Below are 18,400 nucleotides of genomic sequence, written 5' to 3' on the forward strand. Positions count from 1 at the left end.
AGTTTCCAGCCCTGTATGTCGGGGACAGAGGTGATGTTATCACTGGTCTTCGTCAGTTGGAATGGACTGAACGTATATGGGTTGTTCTCAGAAATCATGGTTCAGGAGTGTGATGTGAGCCCAAAACTGTGCAAAACCAGTTAAAAATGCGACATGCTTTAAATCAAACCTTCCTGCTTGTTTGCTATACACACAAAAAAAAAAAGAGTTCACCCAGCCCTTTGTTTGCAGGAGATTGTTGAATTCTTGTCTACCAATTTGTGTAACGATTGTTACTTGGACACCAAATAAGTACCAAATTATTTTTAAATGTATTATTTACTCTTCATACAAAGACATTCAGTTGAAAAGTTGTACAACTTCCCAATAATAGGTTAAATAAAATCGTGGGATCATTAAAACGATGCGACCAGATGAAATTCGTACTTGTGCACTCTAAAATATAGGTCACCTATGCGACTATTTTGGTTGTAGTCTTGAGCTCTGCCTATACCATGTGCATCATTCTAGAAATGCTTATTTTCCCTACATCAGCTTGTCTGCTCGTGCTCAGGAAGCGTAAATAATGCACTTTATTTCAACTCGAGAGACCTTCGAAAGTACCAGAGGAGCAAGGGGGATCAATAATTCAGTGCAAAAGGGCTGAAGCCTTTTTTTCCCCTGATTTCCCCACAGGCCTTGCTGTTTTGTCATAACTCACAAGCGGCATCAGACTCACAATCGTTTGGCTGGCTTTAATTACCACTTCACTGTTTGGCATCTTTGTAGACCGCCCCCAAGTCAATGTATGCGTTGCTTCTATGCTCTCATCCATAATTGATTGAGCATCCACTATATCGAGGCACACCACTGTAAATAAATACAGATGTTAGCTATGGTTCAATTATTGACCCCTCCAAGCAGAGTTGTCCCACCAGTGTAATTTTTATTAAAAAAAAAGACTTTGGTCCGCAGACGTGATTATTTTGATTCATAAACACAGTCATTGCTCAATTGTAAAAAATCAAAACAGCACTAGAAGCATGTCTCAAACACAATTTGAGGAAGAACGATATTTTAGATTTGGTTTTGCATTGTTTTGTTCCTATGTGATTTCCTTATTTAGCTGCACGTTAAAATGATTGGGAACAACTCACAATGCAAACTGCTACTCAGCTTTGTTATATGTGTGAAGGCAAAACTTTTGGTAGTCATATCTCTATTTTGTCCTGTCTTCCTACATCTCCATCCTAATAGAAATTCCCCAACGAGGGTCTGGCTAACGTGGTGCGGAACGTCTTTGACTTCGACTCATACAACAAAGACACACGCGACGTCCTAATCGAGGCACTGCACAAGCACGGCATCCCCATCGGAGCCAAGCCCAGCTCTGTTCAGCTGGCCAAGGAGTAAGGCAACGGGAACGCGCTCGCTGGCCACGACATTATGTACACTTGCGAAAAGGTTCCATGCTAGAGTGGACATTGAGTGTCAATTTAAACCACTGCACATATATTACTCTTTTTGTGTCACTCCAGACTAAGCATTGATATCTTTGTAGTGGATCTCATCACATTATGCAAGTGTACATCATGTTGTGGTCAACGACAAGTACATTTCAAAAGAGGAGCTTAATTAACATAAAACTTTTCATGTAGTTACATACATAGCATAATTTAAAATATAATATGACCCTTAAGAGCATAAGTGGATTATGATAATGAATGGATAGATGATATAATGTAATGTCTTACTTGGTCATCATACATTCTGTAGAATATTTTTTTTCCAGAGAAAGAAATCTTTTGCTTGGTGTATTTACTGCTCGAGCAGCCAGTTAATGTTTGTCCAACTTCCCAAATGGAGAAACATGGTCTCTTTCTGGGCCCAACACTGTAGCAAGTTCTGCATGGTGCATTGTTGCAGTATTTCTCCAGCACAAATGTGACCGTAATGATAGATGGATAGGTGTAAAGAATCACGAATCTCACAGAGTGCGGTGGAAGCATTTCCTGCTTTGATTGTGCCGAAAAGATGCTCAAAATTCTGCTACAGCCTGATTTTTTTCCCCCTTTACTTGTCAATTTTAGCGACAGACTAATTTCATTCAGCACACTAATGTGAGGTGGCAAGCGGCTCTTCCTCCTCCACTAAAACAGTATTAGTAATTAGTCAATGTCACACTCAAGATTGTGAGGTCGAATAATCTGTACAACCGCTATCCTTTGGTGTGCACATTGGATTCTAAATAACAAAAAAACAACTACCGGTATTTATACTGTACTTGGTTATTTATTTCTCCACATTATGATCCCCAACTGTAGAAATGTATATGTTTCTGCAGTAAAACTTGATGAAATGTTAGATTTTTAAAATATACTGTATTTGGTATGACTTGAACTCTGTTTTGGCTGTCTGTCAAATAGCACTAAACTTGTTTGAGGCGTCAACAAGGTCTCTGCACGAATCAAGCTGTTGAAATGATAGTACCTCAAGCCTTTACAATACATTGACTACGAATGTAAAATTTTGACTCTTAAATAAAGGAAAATATTTGTTTCTTTGTCGTCCTGTGGTTTTATTTTGAACTGATAACATTTATTAAAAAAAATATATCTGGACTAAACGGGGCAGAAACAAGTATTTTCCTTCTTCAATTGTATGACATGTTGTGCAAGGGTTATCAGATAATTTGATTTGTCACTTCAGAAATAATGATCTGTAATTAATTCTCCTCATAAGAATACAACAAGAAAATGCAAAAAATAAGAAAATTCGTCACTCAGTGTGTTGGGTTCGGCAACTACTTCAACTACTTATGCACACACGCACTCCCCCCCACACATATATATATATATTATTTACTATAATGCGCTTGCATATGAGAAAGTAGAGCCATAGTTACCGATGCCAGTGGTTCACAGTTAATCCATTTATTTAAATATGTTCACAGTACAAATCAAACGTTTTGACCCAAAAGCCTGAGGAAATATGTCCAAACCTTTGACTGTTATGGTTCATCACTACTTGAAATTTGTCAGACACAACACCGAATTGTTCAGGTCACAGTTTGAACTTTTACCCTAGGTTGCCCCTGCCGGAAGCCAAGATGTCGGGATTCTGGACGATAAATCAACAAGGCAATGCCCGACGCAAACTACTGTGTCCTTCTGAGACGCGTCACATTGACGTCAAGGTAAATAATGTCTCTTTTTCCATATGGCTCTCGTCATACCGTCAGCCAGTGTGCGCTGTAGCTGGCCGCATGCCTCTCTTGTGGAAGCAGAGCCCAGAGTGTGAGGAGAAACAGGAGGCAAGCATTTATACACTCCACGCTCTTTGTGTATGTGGAGCCGAGCTGCTCAGGACATGGGCAGTGACACTCTGTGTTGGTGTTTGTTTTGTATCACAAACCTCAGGCCGCAGTATTTGGATACAAACTATTCAACAGTTCAAGAATAACACAAAAGTTGCCGCCTGTGCTAACAGTGTGTTTCACCTTTCCAGGGCCCAGTCTACCTGCGTATTCAGGCCTATCCTTGTAACAGGCAGGAGAGCCGTGCATTGAGTTTCAGCGAGGAAAAAGCCCACTGGCAGATTCCCATGAATGAAGTCAACATCATTTGCGATGTCACCACCAAAGATGGTATTATACTATGCTACCTTTTTAAAGCGTTTTTATTCTGTTTTTTCATGCCTTATCACAATACTGAGAAGCCGCTAGCACGGAGTGGTATTAATTCGCCCGACTACTTTATTGACTAAACAGGCAAATGAAAGTAAACAAGGAGTGAAGTTTAGTGTGGTCCTATATTGAAGTTAAAAAAATAACAGCTCTTTGTAATTATCGCAAAATTGCATTACTCCACAGATTAGGAGACTAGAATTCTTCGTTTTTCAAATCCTCAACCAAGGAATATTATCTGAATGACTTGCTCTATAGTCAGCAATCTGATCTGTCCTCAAGAGCTATCAGTATCCCTAAAAGTTTTCGTAACCACCCTATCCCCCCAATAAAAAAACAAACAAAAAAAAAAACATTGTTACATTTAAAGTCAAAGTTGGGACAGCTCCATTCCATCATTTGTAGTTCATTGCCGCACTGATTCATGCTCCGATCTGACTTCCCTGTGGCTATTTTTAGACATCCGCTGTGCCAAAATCAAAGGACGCGACATGCTTTCTCAGAACAAAGCATCACAGCATGATAGCTCTCCAGGAAGTCACATTTCTCCCTAAAATTGAGGAGAAAACGTGAAAATCCGAAGCGTTTGTGTAATCACACAGGAGCTGATTCATAGCATCTGATGCATCCTGTTTGCTTTGCAGACACTCTGTATGTGGCCGCATGTAACCCGGTGACGCTTTACTCCATGAAGGAGCGCGGAGACGCCATTCAATGCGTGGAACTTTACGACATCTTCCCAAGGACCATCAGTGGTGTCTGGCAGCCCTTTGCCACTGTCGCCCCGCTCGGGAATCCTTTGGATGGGCAGGTGGTTCTGCACGAACAACAGGTTGGCAAACAAATCCGTGTTTGTGATTTTGGTCATTAGTCTTGGGTAATAACCTCAAGAACAAGATGTTTTTACCCCGATAAAATAGATGTTGTTTGGTCTTTGTCATAGAAATAATATCTTAATTGAGCAGCTATGAGTCCCATAGCTCGTGTGTAGGACTGTCCTTCTTGAGTATATTCAGTTAGGCCCACTCACCCCCCCCAGGGAGACGAAAGCATTGTAGGTGTTCCACAAGCAGTAGAAAACATTTTGCACCCCCTTTTAAATGGTATTATTTGTCTATAAAATAGTTATAATTCACCCGTGTATAATATCGTATCCTTTAGGGGTGGGAACGCTAATAATTTGTTGGACACATGGTTTGTCACGTTAAAAAGATTTTACATGGATTCAAAGGTATTAATAACTGATATATGAATTTTAATCTAAAATAAAAATAAAATAAAAGGCACTGTTGTCGGCCCACATAAATAGTACTTTCATGTGTTTGTACGTCAGAGGTGTGAATTTGAGGGTGAAAGGTGACAAGATGGCGGAACAAGCTAAACTCCACTAAAGCAGATTCCGTTTAAATATGTTTTTGTAAATCTTTTGAGAAGTTACAGCAAACGTTGCCATTGGCACATTTTTGAATTTGTGTTGGCTCACTATTGTAAACCAGGTTGCCTTGCTACTTTAAAAAAAGACAGTGTGAAATATAAATCCTTGATATTTCTTGAGTTCTGCATTTTTTTTCAAAAAGCTACCAGTGTTTTACGTGGACTATAAGAGACATTCATGTATTGTAACGAATTCAAATTGTAGGCCTCTGAATCTGAATAAAATTGTCGGAATTGTGATTCATAGATTCCCACCCCTTGTATCCTTAACATTAAAGAAAACAAAAAAGGAAAAACAAAATATAGATCAACTTACAACAAATAATAACTCTATTTACGTTGTTTTTAAATCTGTAACAGAACACATTTGAAAATCCGCTTCCATTTTGCTTGAAATTAAAAAAATATATATTAAATGAGCGTCACTGCCACCTACTGTCGTGGATGTGCGATTACACTTTATTCTAATATGGCAAAAAAATCAAACCATATTCTTTGGGGTCACACACACCCCACCAGGGGCTCTTCTCCCCTATTTGAAAAGGACTGGTGTAGGAAGCATCCGCGCTGAGCTGACACGTTTCGATTTTCATGCCAGTGTAAGTCTTGGTTCGCCCACTTGGGAATTTGACTGGCAAGCATTCTTTTGACATGTCCACCTAAAAATTTGGTGGCTCTACTCAGCGTAGATCTGTGAAATAAAGCCCTGAGTCTTAAAGATATGGGTTAAGTCTTTCTGAAAGAACGTTTGGATTAGAGATATAGGCTTAGTTTTAGAGATGGCCTTAGCGTAACGGCCGTGGTCAGAGATGAAGCCGGAGTTTTAGAGATAAAGTCTAATGCTGGTCTTATAACTAACAATTTTCACAGACTTAAGACTTAAAACTGAAAGTCAGAAGGAAGTTTTAGAGTTTTGCCGGCATGACAGCATGCTCCCGTCATCTTCATCGTTAGTATAAGGTGGTAATTTCAGCTGGAGGATCCTAACTGGGGTTCCTCCAAACACAGAAAGATGAACACGATGACATGACACCACTATGAACTCCGCTAGACTCTTTACACTCTATATATGTCCAATTTCTCAGAATCGAGAGCCATAACTTGTGATAAGATCTCTCTGACTGTGAGACAAATGCATTGCATGTTAGTTCTTTATTCACCCACAGCGTTTCTACAGCTGCTGCATGTTAGGCAAATGGGGGTGATTCTAAAAATACAGCTGCGATGAATCAAAGTGCGGCTGTCGAGAAATGAAGAGGTGCAGACAAAATAAAGTTAACTCACGGGTCACGGGCCTTCAGATCGCAAACATACTGTATGCACAAAGCGTTTTGGAGTCCTTACTGGGATCCTGATGACTGCTGACTAATAATCAATAATAGCCCTGGTAGTGACAAATATAATAGCTAAGCACTTTAAAGGTATAAAATTAGCATTTTGTAAACAAGCTAATTACAACATTATTTTATGGTTAATCCAAGTGCTTTGCGTATCTGGTGATTTTTGTCGAGGACCACCACGTAGCTTTATCTAGAACAGGGGTGTCAAACTCTTTTTGTGCACGGACCCATCGTAGTTCTGGTTTCCCTCAGAAGACCGTTATGTGAACCCATATAAATTTATGATCACCTTATATTATCACATACTCACAACTATGATGGAAAGCCAGTTTTGAAATCGATGCACTTGAATTGCCGTTTGCGGGCCACATAAAATGTTGTCGCGGGCCAGATCGGGCCCCCAGGCCTCGAGTCTAACACCACTGACCTAGAGTCTGCATTTATCTGGGTTAGTTTCAAATCTTGGAAAGAGTTGAAAATGGTTGTATTTTCTTATTTGTTAAATTATTTAACATCTGGTCAGAAGAGGAAAGAGCTTTCAGGAGATAGATGGAGAGATGTGTATCCGCAGGTGCTATACCAAGGCAATACTAGACAGTACGTGTTCATTGTCAGGAAATAGGGTTCACCATTACAAAATAGTCGCCATTCGTGTATGTTAGGAATGTCGAGGCAATGAGGAAACCATTTGTGTCATGTCTGTTTCCCTGTGGTTCCCCTCATCAAAACCAACTTAAGATGACGATGAAACCTAGTGGGTCGCAGATCAAGGCCATGAAGCAGCTTTACCGCACACGTGCCCCCCCCCCACACACACACAATTGTAATCTGAAATCAATGAAAAATACATGAAAACATGATGTGTTTCTAAATACTGTCACCTGAACTCTGTTACCAAAGACACAGTACCCTCTGATCCACAAACTATTGAGCGCCCTCTGCAGGGAAAATGAAATATTACCCAACGAGCACTACAGAATGTCCGTCATACAGTGTAGGACCTACACTGTAGGTCCATAAATTCATAGTAGTTCATAAAGTTAGCTTTAAAAATGCAATTACTATAGCTTTCTGTAATCTTTTCATTTTTTTCATGAAGATGAATGTTGTGTATTTTTTTAATATCCCTATTACAGAGAAAGGCAGTGGCTGCTACGTGTGTGTGGTAATTTTGCAATTCACTTGTTAAAATGACTTTTTTCTCTTTATTATAAAAGTGGGCGACTGGATATAAAATGATTTTCTTGTCTATTTATATTGAATTTAAATATGCTTTTATGCAGCAACAGTGTATCTAAATGTCCTTTCCCTTTCCTCAATCAGAGTAACACGGTGCTACACGTGGACATGACCACGGGCGGAGTGCGGAGACTGATGCTGTCATCAGACAGCGAGCAGCCCCTCAGCAAGGCTTCCAATTGGTGGAGCAGTAAAGAACCACAGGTTAGTGCTAAGTCACAAATCATCCATTATTTTAAAAGGTGCCCAAATATCTTTTTTTTTGTTTTGTTTTGTATTTTTTTAGGGAGAGTATAGAATGTGCCGTGACTTCGCCCACAAGAACTGGTTGCTTTTCTACAAGGAAGACGGGTTGGATGATACCCTTTGCCATGCAACACATTCAAGTCTGCTATCCCTAATTTTTGTAGATGCTGAACTAGGTGTTTGTTTGCCACTCTAGCAACCAGCTGGAGGTGCTTGATGTGCTGGAGGGCCAGGTACACACCATCTCCCTGCCCATCAACCTCAAGTCTGTCTTCCTGGTGGCGGAGGACCGCTGGATGCTGTTGGAGAGCAACACCAACAAGTATGGAGACTTTGTTTCAATTTTCAGGTTATTTTTATGTAAAGTCGCATTGGATTGGTCCTTAATTCCTTTTGTAATCTTTAGAATACATGCTAAAAAGTACATAGCACAAACAATAGTTGCCCGATTAATTTAAGCCATTTGATAGAAGTTGTGGTGACATTTTCGAAGAAATCTAGCATTGTCACTGTCTCAAATATACTCATTTGATTGCATGAAATTTGGTTCTTAAAGGGGAAGTTAACCCCCAAAATATTTGCAAAAATGTGTTTAATGTGCCTTAACTAGTCTAAACATGGCGTTCTGATTGTTATTGTATTTGTGGAATATGAGTTATACAGAAAAATCCACATGTTTTCTCAGGGTATGGCTGTTTGGTCACGTCTGTCGACTGAAAATGAAATCACAGTTGCTCAGGGCCCAGATAACGACCAATCATGGTTCACCTGTTTTCTGAAGCTGAGCCATGATTGGCCATGAGGCTGATCTTATTTTTATTCCTGGTAGTTCACATTAATTCCAGTCAATCCCCATTAACGTCCATGGAAAGTGTTTTTTAATTAACTTACTTAAAGAATTTTTGTAAAGTTGTCACGTCAGTCTGAATTGAAATGAATCATACATTAGTGGTAAAGCACACCGGATAGTTTTTTTTTCTACCAAAATCACACTGAAGTTGTCCGATTTAGCAATCTAATAATTCCTTATTTGTACAACTTTTTCTATCCATAATGCTTACATTAGGGGGAAAATATCATATAAATATTGATAAAAAAAAATAGTTGAGTCTCAAGACTGTCTGCCCGACACATTGTGTTAAATTAAAGTTTAGGCTGCTCTCAGCCACACCATAGCCAGACACTCGCAGACTCATGTCACTCCACCAGGACCCACCTCTTAAAGGCATATGCATGAACACTCCAATACATACATTCTTTATATGTTATGCTTGCAATTAGTTAAATAAAGAGCTTAAATGAATTTTGCTAAGTTAAAATGAGTTGAAAGCACATGGGAAGGGCGAAATTATACACGTGGTGGTGTTGTGGGTGAGCACGGTACATATCCCATGGAATAAATGGGGCTCCCTGTATAGTAGGGCTGTATTGTGCCAATACATGTATCGATTCGTTTAGGGTGTATCAATACTTTCATTACCATGTTTAACTCTGTGATTGGAGGTTGGTTTTTTTCCCATCTTTCACTCCTGAGTGTCAGAAACGGTTATGCACTTTTCAATCGTGACACTGTAATAAATGTCAAATGGCACTTAAGTTAAAACTTTGAGAACACACACCTCTGTCTTTTTATACCTATTTTAAGGTTAATACTTTCTAATATTTAAGTGATACAATACGTATCGGAGCGCCACCTAAGTATCAGGATCCGTATCAGGTTGTGACAAAAGCGTATCGTCCCAGCCCTACTGTACAGCATTTATTTATTTATACAAAAAAGCCATTTCAATGTCTGTCTCCCTTTGCCAAAAACCTTAAACAGGAAGTTCCTGCTGACCAAACCCATGCACATGGGGGCGGAAGACTCAGGCGTGTGTCAGCTGCACAGCATCAGCGAGGACGCTGTAAACTCAGGCCATGGGGCCACCAGCGCAGGTACGTTTTTTTTTTTTTTTTTTTTTTTAAACACATCTGGTCTGCTGCAATGAAATAAAAGAAGCTTTAAGAGACTTTTGTGTGTCTATCCATGCCGCGCTCTGCCTCTTTGCGCAGGTGTGTTGTCAAGGCCGTTGACAATAACAGCAGTCAGACAGGCTATTAGACTTGAACAGCCTTGACAAAACCTCTTTGCTCATCTCTCCACAACACAAACGTTGAGGATTTGTGTTGCTGCTGCTACTCGTTGTTACCAGAACAAAATTTCAAACAGCGTGTATGGGTTGGGTTGTCATTGTAATGTCGGAAGCGCCATTGAAACTTTTTTCTTAGTTTGATTGAGAGGAGTCTGGGGTAATTGTCTAAAATCATAAATACTATTTTTGATTTATTTTTTATTTTTTTACAAAATATAAAGGTTAAATTTTATGGGTGTAACAAAAAAAACTGAAACTAGAAATTAGTTTTGATTTAACGTATTTTTGTATTGTTCCACTTGGAAATATATCGAGATGCGTATTTGAATCGTCATTTTCTGGGAGAGATATGTCTTGGAAAGAAATGGCACGTTTACAGTGCAGAAAAATCCATTCAAATGTTTGTAAAATGAGTCATTGCATCACACACTCTCGAACTGAACCGTATCGATATCCTATTGAATCAAATCGTAATCCCATTGAGTTGAACTGATTAGAATCTTTCCATTTTCAAATTTAACCGTCATTGAATTGTTTCGCACCCCATGTATCAAAAGCATATATTTCTCATAAGAAAATAACTGAGACACAGTAAGCTCAAAGCGCACATTGCTAACTTACATTTCCCATCTTCTGCTCTGTCAGATAATGTGTCCGTACCCCAGATGCTGTCATGTGATCAGCTTCCCAACGAGAATCTCAGCTCCGCCTTGAGCCAAAAGATTGTCTCCCCGAACCGTGTCATGGCTGACACAAGCACCTATGCTCGAGTCATTGTGGGCTTTCCAGAACTCATGGTGACCATGAAACACATGAAAAATTTCTCAACTAATATCAATGAGCATCTTTTAGTGTGATCTTTAATGTCTGCTCCAGTCTCCCAATGAGGTGTACAGCTTTAAGAGGACAGTCGACCTATCAGAGATGAAGAGCGGCAACGGTGGTGCCCACATGTTCCTCCGAGGTGGCCTACGGACTACTGCGGCCAAACACAGCAATTGTGTGAGTCTGCTGTCAGCCAATCAGGTGGTCCGGGCCCTTCCACCGAGCAAGGTGCCCCTGAAGGAGATCTACCCAAAAGGTTATTAGTGTTGCCGCTGTTTTTGCATGACAGTGCCTTACATGCCAATGTAACAACTTCCTCTTTTGCCCGCAGATGTCACCCCTCCAATGACAGCAGCCTACCTGGAAGTGACTGATCTTAACTCTAAGAAAGTCAAATATATTCCCGTCCCAAGGTAAGTAGGACATATAACTCAGTCGTGATTGTTCTGACACCATTTTTCCGGGCGTATGGACCAGTGTAATTCAGGCAAGGTAGCGATCAAGTGTATCTGCAGTGCTGCCTACGACTAGTTGTTGCTTTAGTTAGTGACTTTTCCGACGCCGCCATTAACTATGGACAAAAAGAGACCAGCAAAAATGGCAACGGTGTCCCTAATATTAGAAACATACTTTTTTCCTGAAGGGTGGATTAAAGAGGGCGATAATTTTGGATTCTACGTAAATCTACAGTTTTATCTACTGTCAAAATTGGGTCGACAATTACAAGTCAACACTGTGTCAAATGCAAATTTTATATTATTTTTAAAGTTCAAAGATGTAATTTGTGTGATTTTTTTTTTTGGGAGGGGGGGTAATAATTTCCTAATTAGACCAATACATACCATTACCATATCTATTTAAGATAAAGCAATTTATTGAAAGAAGACAATATGCTTTTGATACATACCGTATTTTCCGGACCATAGGGCGCACTTTAAAGTTCCAAATTCTCCCCAAAACAAACAAGGCGCCTTGTAGAGCGACGCGCCCATTAGCCCATTATACGGACTGAGAATCACTCTCGACCAACTATATTTACCTGGGGGCCACGAGAGGCAGACTCTGGGTGAGGCTGGGCCGCATCAGGTTTTCCGCAAGAAAAAAATAAAAAAAATCTAATCTTCTCAAATGTCTTTATTTTTATTTTTTAACACAAAATAAGATTTAAAAATAAATAAGGAATTAATAAGAAAATAAATAAGGAATTAATAAGAACATTAATCAGTAATAAATAATAATAATAATAATGAGTCAAATGTCTGTATTAACAGTTCTTTAATCTTCTTCTGAACATGAATTGTCCTGAACATGAGTGGAACATTCATCAATCAAACCCCTACTAAAACATCGAAAAAAAATTACAATCCTACCCTCGCTTTAAAGCTGAAGATGTGCCTAACAATGATCCGCGGTTGAATTTTATCCACTGTGACCAGGTAATCCTACATTTTATAATTAGTCCCGTCTGTGCTAGTGCTGATGCAAAGCTCCGTCAGACTGCACATCCTGTTCGCGCATGGGTCTCCTGTCAATCAAATCAAAATCTTGTCAAATAGCAGCGATCCTAAGCATAAACCATAGTTCTGGGATGAGTAGGCCTACTTCTGTAGTTATAAAGCTTTAATTACACTGTAATTAAAGCTTTATAACTACAGACTGGCAGTCATATCAAATTTACGGGCCGCACGAACATTAAACTTTCATAATAAGGCGGGGGCCGCAAACTATCATCCCGCGGGCCGCGGGTTTGAGAGCCCTGCTCTCGACCATCAACTCTTTTACTCATTGGGCTGTTTGGAGTGCATGTTAGCACACCCTGCTGGACAAAGTCTGAGTCATCTATGCTTCAAATTGACTGTGACTTATACATAATGTGACTATGGTGTTTGGGTGATGGTGTAGAAGAAAGCTGGACAAAAGGGCAGGGTTGTCTAGTAGACGAATTGCCATGACACCTCTTAGTGGTTAGAGTCAGTGTTATTGGCAGTGCTTCCTAATAGTTTTAGGACATCAGTCATTGACTTGGGGTGATACCTCTGGCAATGATCCTTAAAGGGATTGAGTCCGGGTGAGCTGGCATCAGCTAGGAAGCTGAGCTAGTGCAAGTTGAGCTAGTGCGAGCTACTGCGAGCTGAGTTTGCTAGCGCGAGCTGAGCTAGCTAGCGCGAGGCACCTAGCGCGAGCTCAGCTCGAGGCACCTGGTGCGAGAGCTCACGCCTTGTAGTGCGGCGCGCCTAATATATGCATTAAAAAAGGAAATAGCACCCTCAACTGCTTGGCTTCCGGTTTAATTCATTTCCCGTAATGAATGTTTTGACTTCTATACCCGTCAATAGCAGTGAATGAGCTAACAGTAAAATAATTAACAGTTTTCGTGTACAGTGTGATAAGAACTCCGAGGACTGATATTTAAGAGCAGTGTAACCGTAGAACAATCACTTCTTTGTGAATGAATTATCAAGTATCAACATTTGTTATTGGTACTCAAATGTAAGTACTTGTCCCCATAGTCGGTCTGTAAAATGTGGTATCAGTGCATCACTATTACTAACATTTGTGATTGTAGGACATAGTGCACATTATATAATATATGTACAAATCACAATGCCTTGCCACTGTCATGTGCTTCAGGTCAATGTCCGTGTCACCTTACACTAATTGGCTGTCCAAGATGTCAGAGACGGATGTCCTCATGGCGCCACTTAACACTGGCGGCGTGGTTACGGTGGATATGGGCGGTCACGTGCGACTCTGGGAAACAGGATTGGATACGTTGCAGCGATCGCTGATGGAGTGGAGGAACATGATTGGCTCTGAAGACGGCAGACCTGTGCAGGTAAAATACAATGGCATATGTACTATACAATAAAATTATCTGTCATTGTTATTATTGTTTCAGTTAAAGGGATATTGTTAGTCACTATCTGAATTTGCACATTCCTATTTTCTATTAGTGTGCAAATTCATCAGTAATTATTCACCACTTACTCAGTACTTGAGTATTTATTTTCAATAAATACTCTTACGCAAGTAATCATTTGGAGGATTTTTTTTTAATTGTCATATTTTGAGCAAAGAGTATTTATGCTTGACACACTAATTTTGGGTAATACTGTCCTCTCTTCCCCACTGGTTACCACTGTCATCACAACAGCAGGTATCCTGCATTGTCACTTATTTCCACTAGGTGGCAGTGTTATTTTCTCAACATGCCTGCTATATATAGCGCTTAGAATAGAGTCTCAAAAGATTGACGCAGGAAATTTCCTGATTTGGATTGTTCCCATCCCCCACAAAATGTATTCGCTTGTGGGCCTAATGAATGGGAGGGCTTTGTAGTGATGATGCAAGAGCTATGACCCTTGCTATATTGATCTGTAGACTGAGGCGGCATTTGTCAGCACCCACATTGCAGAGCACAGACAGACACATTCTTCAGATAAATGTCAACTTCCACATGCACGCAACACTGTCTGAATGTCTGAAAACAGATGGGCATGATTGTTTCGAGCATATTTTATGCTCCCGTGGTTATATTTAGTGATTAGTCTACTTTATTGTCATTGTGCAGGAGAGTCAGGTATACTGTACAGATAATGCAATGCACTAAGCGTCCAACCAGAAGTGCAAATGTGGACATATTTGTATGTACTTTATGTGAATAATATGCAAATCTGTGGGTGTCGAACTGTGAACATGCGGGCGTCGGCTGTACTGTGAACAACAAAGCATCTGAAAAATAAATTTGATGCCCAAACAGGCTACTGTAAAAATCAAATAGCAAATTAGAGAACAAAGCGACCAACCTGGGGAATAACAAAATGTGATAACTCAATGAGCTGCTGCTCAAATAGAAATAGGAAGCAAAAAGAACAAAGTGAAGCACCTGAGAAAGAAGGAAGTTTGATGCCTAAATGGGCTGCTGTTGAAATTAACATGAAAGTACATCAATATGAAGTAAACATCATCAAATTTAAGCAACTGAGAAATAATTAAGTTTGGTGAATAAATGGGTCGCTGTAGAAATCAAATGGGAAATAAACATACATAATAAAGTACCCAGGGATAACAAAACTTGATCCCTGAATAGGTCGGAATTAAAACAGCAAGTTACAAGAACAATTAATCTAATTGAGACCTAAACAAACTGCTGTCATAATTGTAAAAGTTCGTAAACATGAACGAAGTGACTTCCTCGAGAAATAATGTTGAATGCCTTAAAGCGATACTCTGGAAAACAAAGTTAAAAAGTCATATGCAAAAAAAAGAATGAGGAATAACAAGTCTGAACAGGCTGCTGGAGAAAATAAGAACTAATTCAAATACCTTTAAATTAGCAAAGTTTAATGCCTCAGGTGACTGCTGTAGAAATCCAAATTGTAGGTCAGCAATGAAAGAAAAAAAAGCTTGGTTCTCTCACAATTATTATTTTGTGAGACAGTAGGTTTTCAGAAAATATTCATGCCTCAGTAAAAGTGCCCATGAGGTTAAATAAATATCAAGTGCACCCCCCAAAAAAAGCACACCTGTAACACAAGCAGACATTCCTCAATGGTCACTTATTCTTTGATGGCGGCACACCCCGCACGTCTACTGCAAACAAGACAGCCGCTGTGCTTACTGTTGGCTCCTGTCAAACGACATTGGCTTTACTGTATGTGAATAACAACTCTTTATATACTTCTCACCACATCGTTTACACCCCTCACTTCACGTCACACTCTGCTCGGAAAAATATTTCAATTTTGGAGCGATGCTAAATCCTCTCAGACCATCATGCAACCTTAATTGACTGTTACAGAAAAAAGGATTAAAAAATGTAAAACTAATCGCAGCAGAAAATGTGACATCTAAGCACCCTAAGAGGTGCCTAATAAAAGAGGGGGGCAAAATCAAATCTACGATGATAATTAACTCATTCACTGGTAAATATAGCCCAGGTAAAATGAATGTACTTTTTGGCTTCTATATCCGTCAATGGCAATGAATGAGATAAGGGGAAAATACAGGACTTTGCAATCCAATCATTAGGTGCCATTTTCACCATGGAGAGAAACTAATGATTGTGGTAAACAAATTCATGTGACCTCATGTGACATATATGTTCCAATGACGCACGTGTTCCCTAAACCCAAAAGGATCGCATTAGTCACCCCCTTTTCCCGTAAGCCCATTGACGCTCCATGCTTACATTAGGAATCAGGGGCGCCCTCAAATGGATGAACCAGACTCGACTCTTGACAGGTGGGGCGGGTTGATTGAGGCAAGTCTGATGATCTGTGTGTGTGTGTGTCAGGTGATCATAATCGCGTTCGTAACAGCGGCGTCAAGCCAACTGCGAAGCATTCCTGTGCATCAAGGCAGGCATGTGTGCAGCAAAGCTCATGTTCATGCATCACTCACATACTGTACATGGACATGGCAACAGACAGATCATATGATGGAGATGAGGCACATCTGTGACACCTGTTGAGAGGGAAACAGCCCCCTCTGAATGCACAACACGTGAGTCTATCACTTAAAGTGAGCTTCAGTTACAGGTTCAACAATTTGCACAGGAATTCTGTTCAGAGTCAGCTTTGCAAGCATTCACAAGCACTTGCTACGAATTTTGCGTTCCTAATTTATTGTATTGTAGTGAGCATCCACATCCCTTCTTCCTTGCAGTCAATTTCATTCGCTATTCTATGGTTACTATCACATTTTCTCTTTGCCATCCCTGGTACCCTTGTGTGGTATTGTGACACAAAAAAAGACCAAAGAAAAATCTAAACACATTTTCCAAGTTCACTCTGCCGTGCTCGACAAGCTGAAGATATGTAATTAGAAATTCGCCAGGAAAAATTATTTTTTTGGTTTGTCAATTTCTCTTTTTTTTGCCAAACTGGAGATGAATGAAGTTTAATCCAACATGACATGCAACGTGAGTATACGCGTCTCTGCAATGCCGCAATAAGTTGCTAATCAGTTCTTTAAAAAAATCTTGGAAGAATTAGTAGACTATTTGTGCACTTTACCATTCTAATTGTGAATCTCACTAAGTATAGAATGCATTTGTGTGTAGAACTTTGTGACTCCCAATGTGAAATGCCACTGCACCCCATTCAAATAAATTCAAATATTCACAGTAGGATTGCAATAATGGATATTCAAAAGTGCAAGAGTTACAATGAGAAATAAAGGTCAATAAAACGTGCCTATTCATATAATCTCCTCCGTCTGCATAATCTCGTTCTGATACATAGCGACTGGGCCGGCTAATCTGTGCTAAATATAGCGAGCTCTTCTGATACTGCGTTGATACTGAGTCTCACGGGGGATTCGTTAAAGGCGCGGTATTTTGAAAGCGATAGTAAGTGGCTGCTATGTCATGATAAGTCGCGTATCGTGACAAGCCTAGCAAACAGTCAAGATAAAAACTCACATGATGCCTTTATGTACGGGAATTGCACAACACAGGGAGTTGAGTAGGGGCTTGGTGTGAAGTTTAAATGCAAAATGCAGAGGTGGACATTTTTTTCGAGATGAACTGAATTGCAATTGTCTGTCCATCAGTTAAATCTTGTCGGTTAATCTGTCAGAAATCTGTTGGTCCGCTCAGAAAAATGGGCGTCGGCCAGTGGCCGTCACTGACGTACGTGGCGAGCCAGTTATGATTACAGTGACAGATGAAAACCCACTTTTCGTCATTCGTCAATCCGTTGTTTTGAAAAAGTGTCCCACAATTCGTCCGGGCAGTCCACCGCTGACGGATGGGTCCGCCAGTCTGAGGCAATCACCGCCTTTGGCAAATTCACCTTCTCACTGATTATTTGAAGAGCATATCGTGTTATTCTTGGGGGGGGGGTCGGGGGGGAATCACCATTTTGCTGTTTTTGTTCTCAGGTCAAAGCCATACTGGTATTACTTTGATGCCAACTTTGGGTGTCTTAGTGTCAAGTAACTATTTAGAAGTGAGTTAAGAAGTTTAATTTAAACAAAAATAGTGCTTTGCCGTCATGTTGTAACATCCATAAGCAATTCTAAACATTTCTTGTAGGGGGCATCAATTAATGTAGAATTTCCGTTGTTTGCGGCATCTCTGTGTAAAAGAAGTGAGTATTGTGCGGAACGTTTTGTGCGTCTTTTGGCTTCTTAAAATCTACAATATGCTCAGTGTAAGGCATTGTGGTGGTTTAAAACTCTGCTTCTTAATCTTTGACTGGATTTTTGATTCAGATGTATTTTCCTGTTTTCTTTCTTTCAGATTACCATCCAGAGGGACAGTGGCTTGGATGTCTCTGCCCCCAAGCACGGCAAGGTGGACGCTAATAATGCACCTCATGTGGGCGGTAACCAGTGGGCAGGTGGAACAGGTGATGGCCTCACACACAAAGACACCCTTCACACACGGACACACACACACACACACACGCAGCTACTGCTAACGCTGTATTGATGTTTATATTATACTAATGATGATGCATACAAATGAATATGAAAAATAATTGTTAATATTTTCTACAATGTCACTTTTCATC

The 18,400-nt window shown here is 40.0% G+C and overlaps 1 protein-coding gene across 1 annotated transcript in view; it reads left to right on the plus strand.

Moving 5' to 3' along the window:
• The window catches only part of vwa8 (von Willebrand factor A domain containing 8), a 54,119-nt gene that overhangs the window by 21,301 nt on the left and 14,418 nt on the right, over positions 1 to 18,400 (plus strand). Inside the window, exons 27-39 of the mRNA XM_088315590.1 lie at positions 1,237 to 1,388; positions 3,067 to 3,175; positions 3,487 to 3,625; positions 4,309 to 4,496; positions 7,762 to 7,881; positions 7,964 to 8,028; positions 8,120 to 8,245; positions 9,746 to 9,858; positions 10,701 to 10,852; positions 10,932 to 11,136; positions 11,212 to 11,293; positions 13,512 to 13,716; positions 18,127 to 18,235. Coding sequence (XP_088171716.1) covers positions 1,237 to 1,388; positions 3,067 to 3,175; positions 3,487 to 3,625; positions 4,309 to 4,496; positions 7,762 to 7,881; positions 7,964 to 8,028; positions 8,120 to 8,245; positions 9,746 to 9,858; positions 10,701 to 10,852; positions 10,932 to 11,136; positions 11,212 to 11,293; positions 13,512 to 13,716; positions 18,127 to 18,235 — 1,765 coding nt within the window. The remainder of the gene's footprint in view (positions 1 to 1,236; positions 1,389 to 3,066; positions 3,176 to 3,486; positions 3,626 to 4,308; positions 4,497 to 7,761; positions 7,882 to 7,963; positions 8,029 to 8,119; positions 8,246 to 9,745; positions 9,859 to 10,700; positions 10,853 to 10,931; positions 11,137 to 11,211; positions 11,294 to 13,511; positions 13,717 to 18,126; positions 18,236 to 18,400) is intronic.

This window comes from Idiotropiscis lumnitzeri, chromosome 14, assembly GCF_059441095.1.
Source record: "Idiotropiscis lumnitzeri isolate Australia: NSW breed Sydney's pygmy pipehorse chromosome 14, RoL_Ilum_1.0, whole genome shotgun sequence".
NCBI classification, from domain to species: domain Eukaryota; kingdom Metazoa; phylum Chordata; class Actinopteri; order Syngnathiformes; family Syngnathidae; genus Idiotropiscis; species Idiotropiscis lumnitzeri.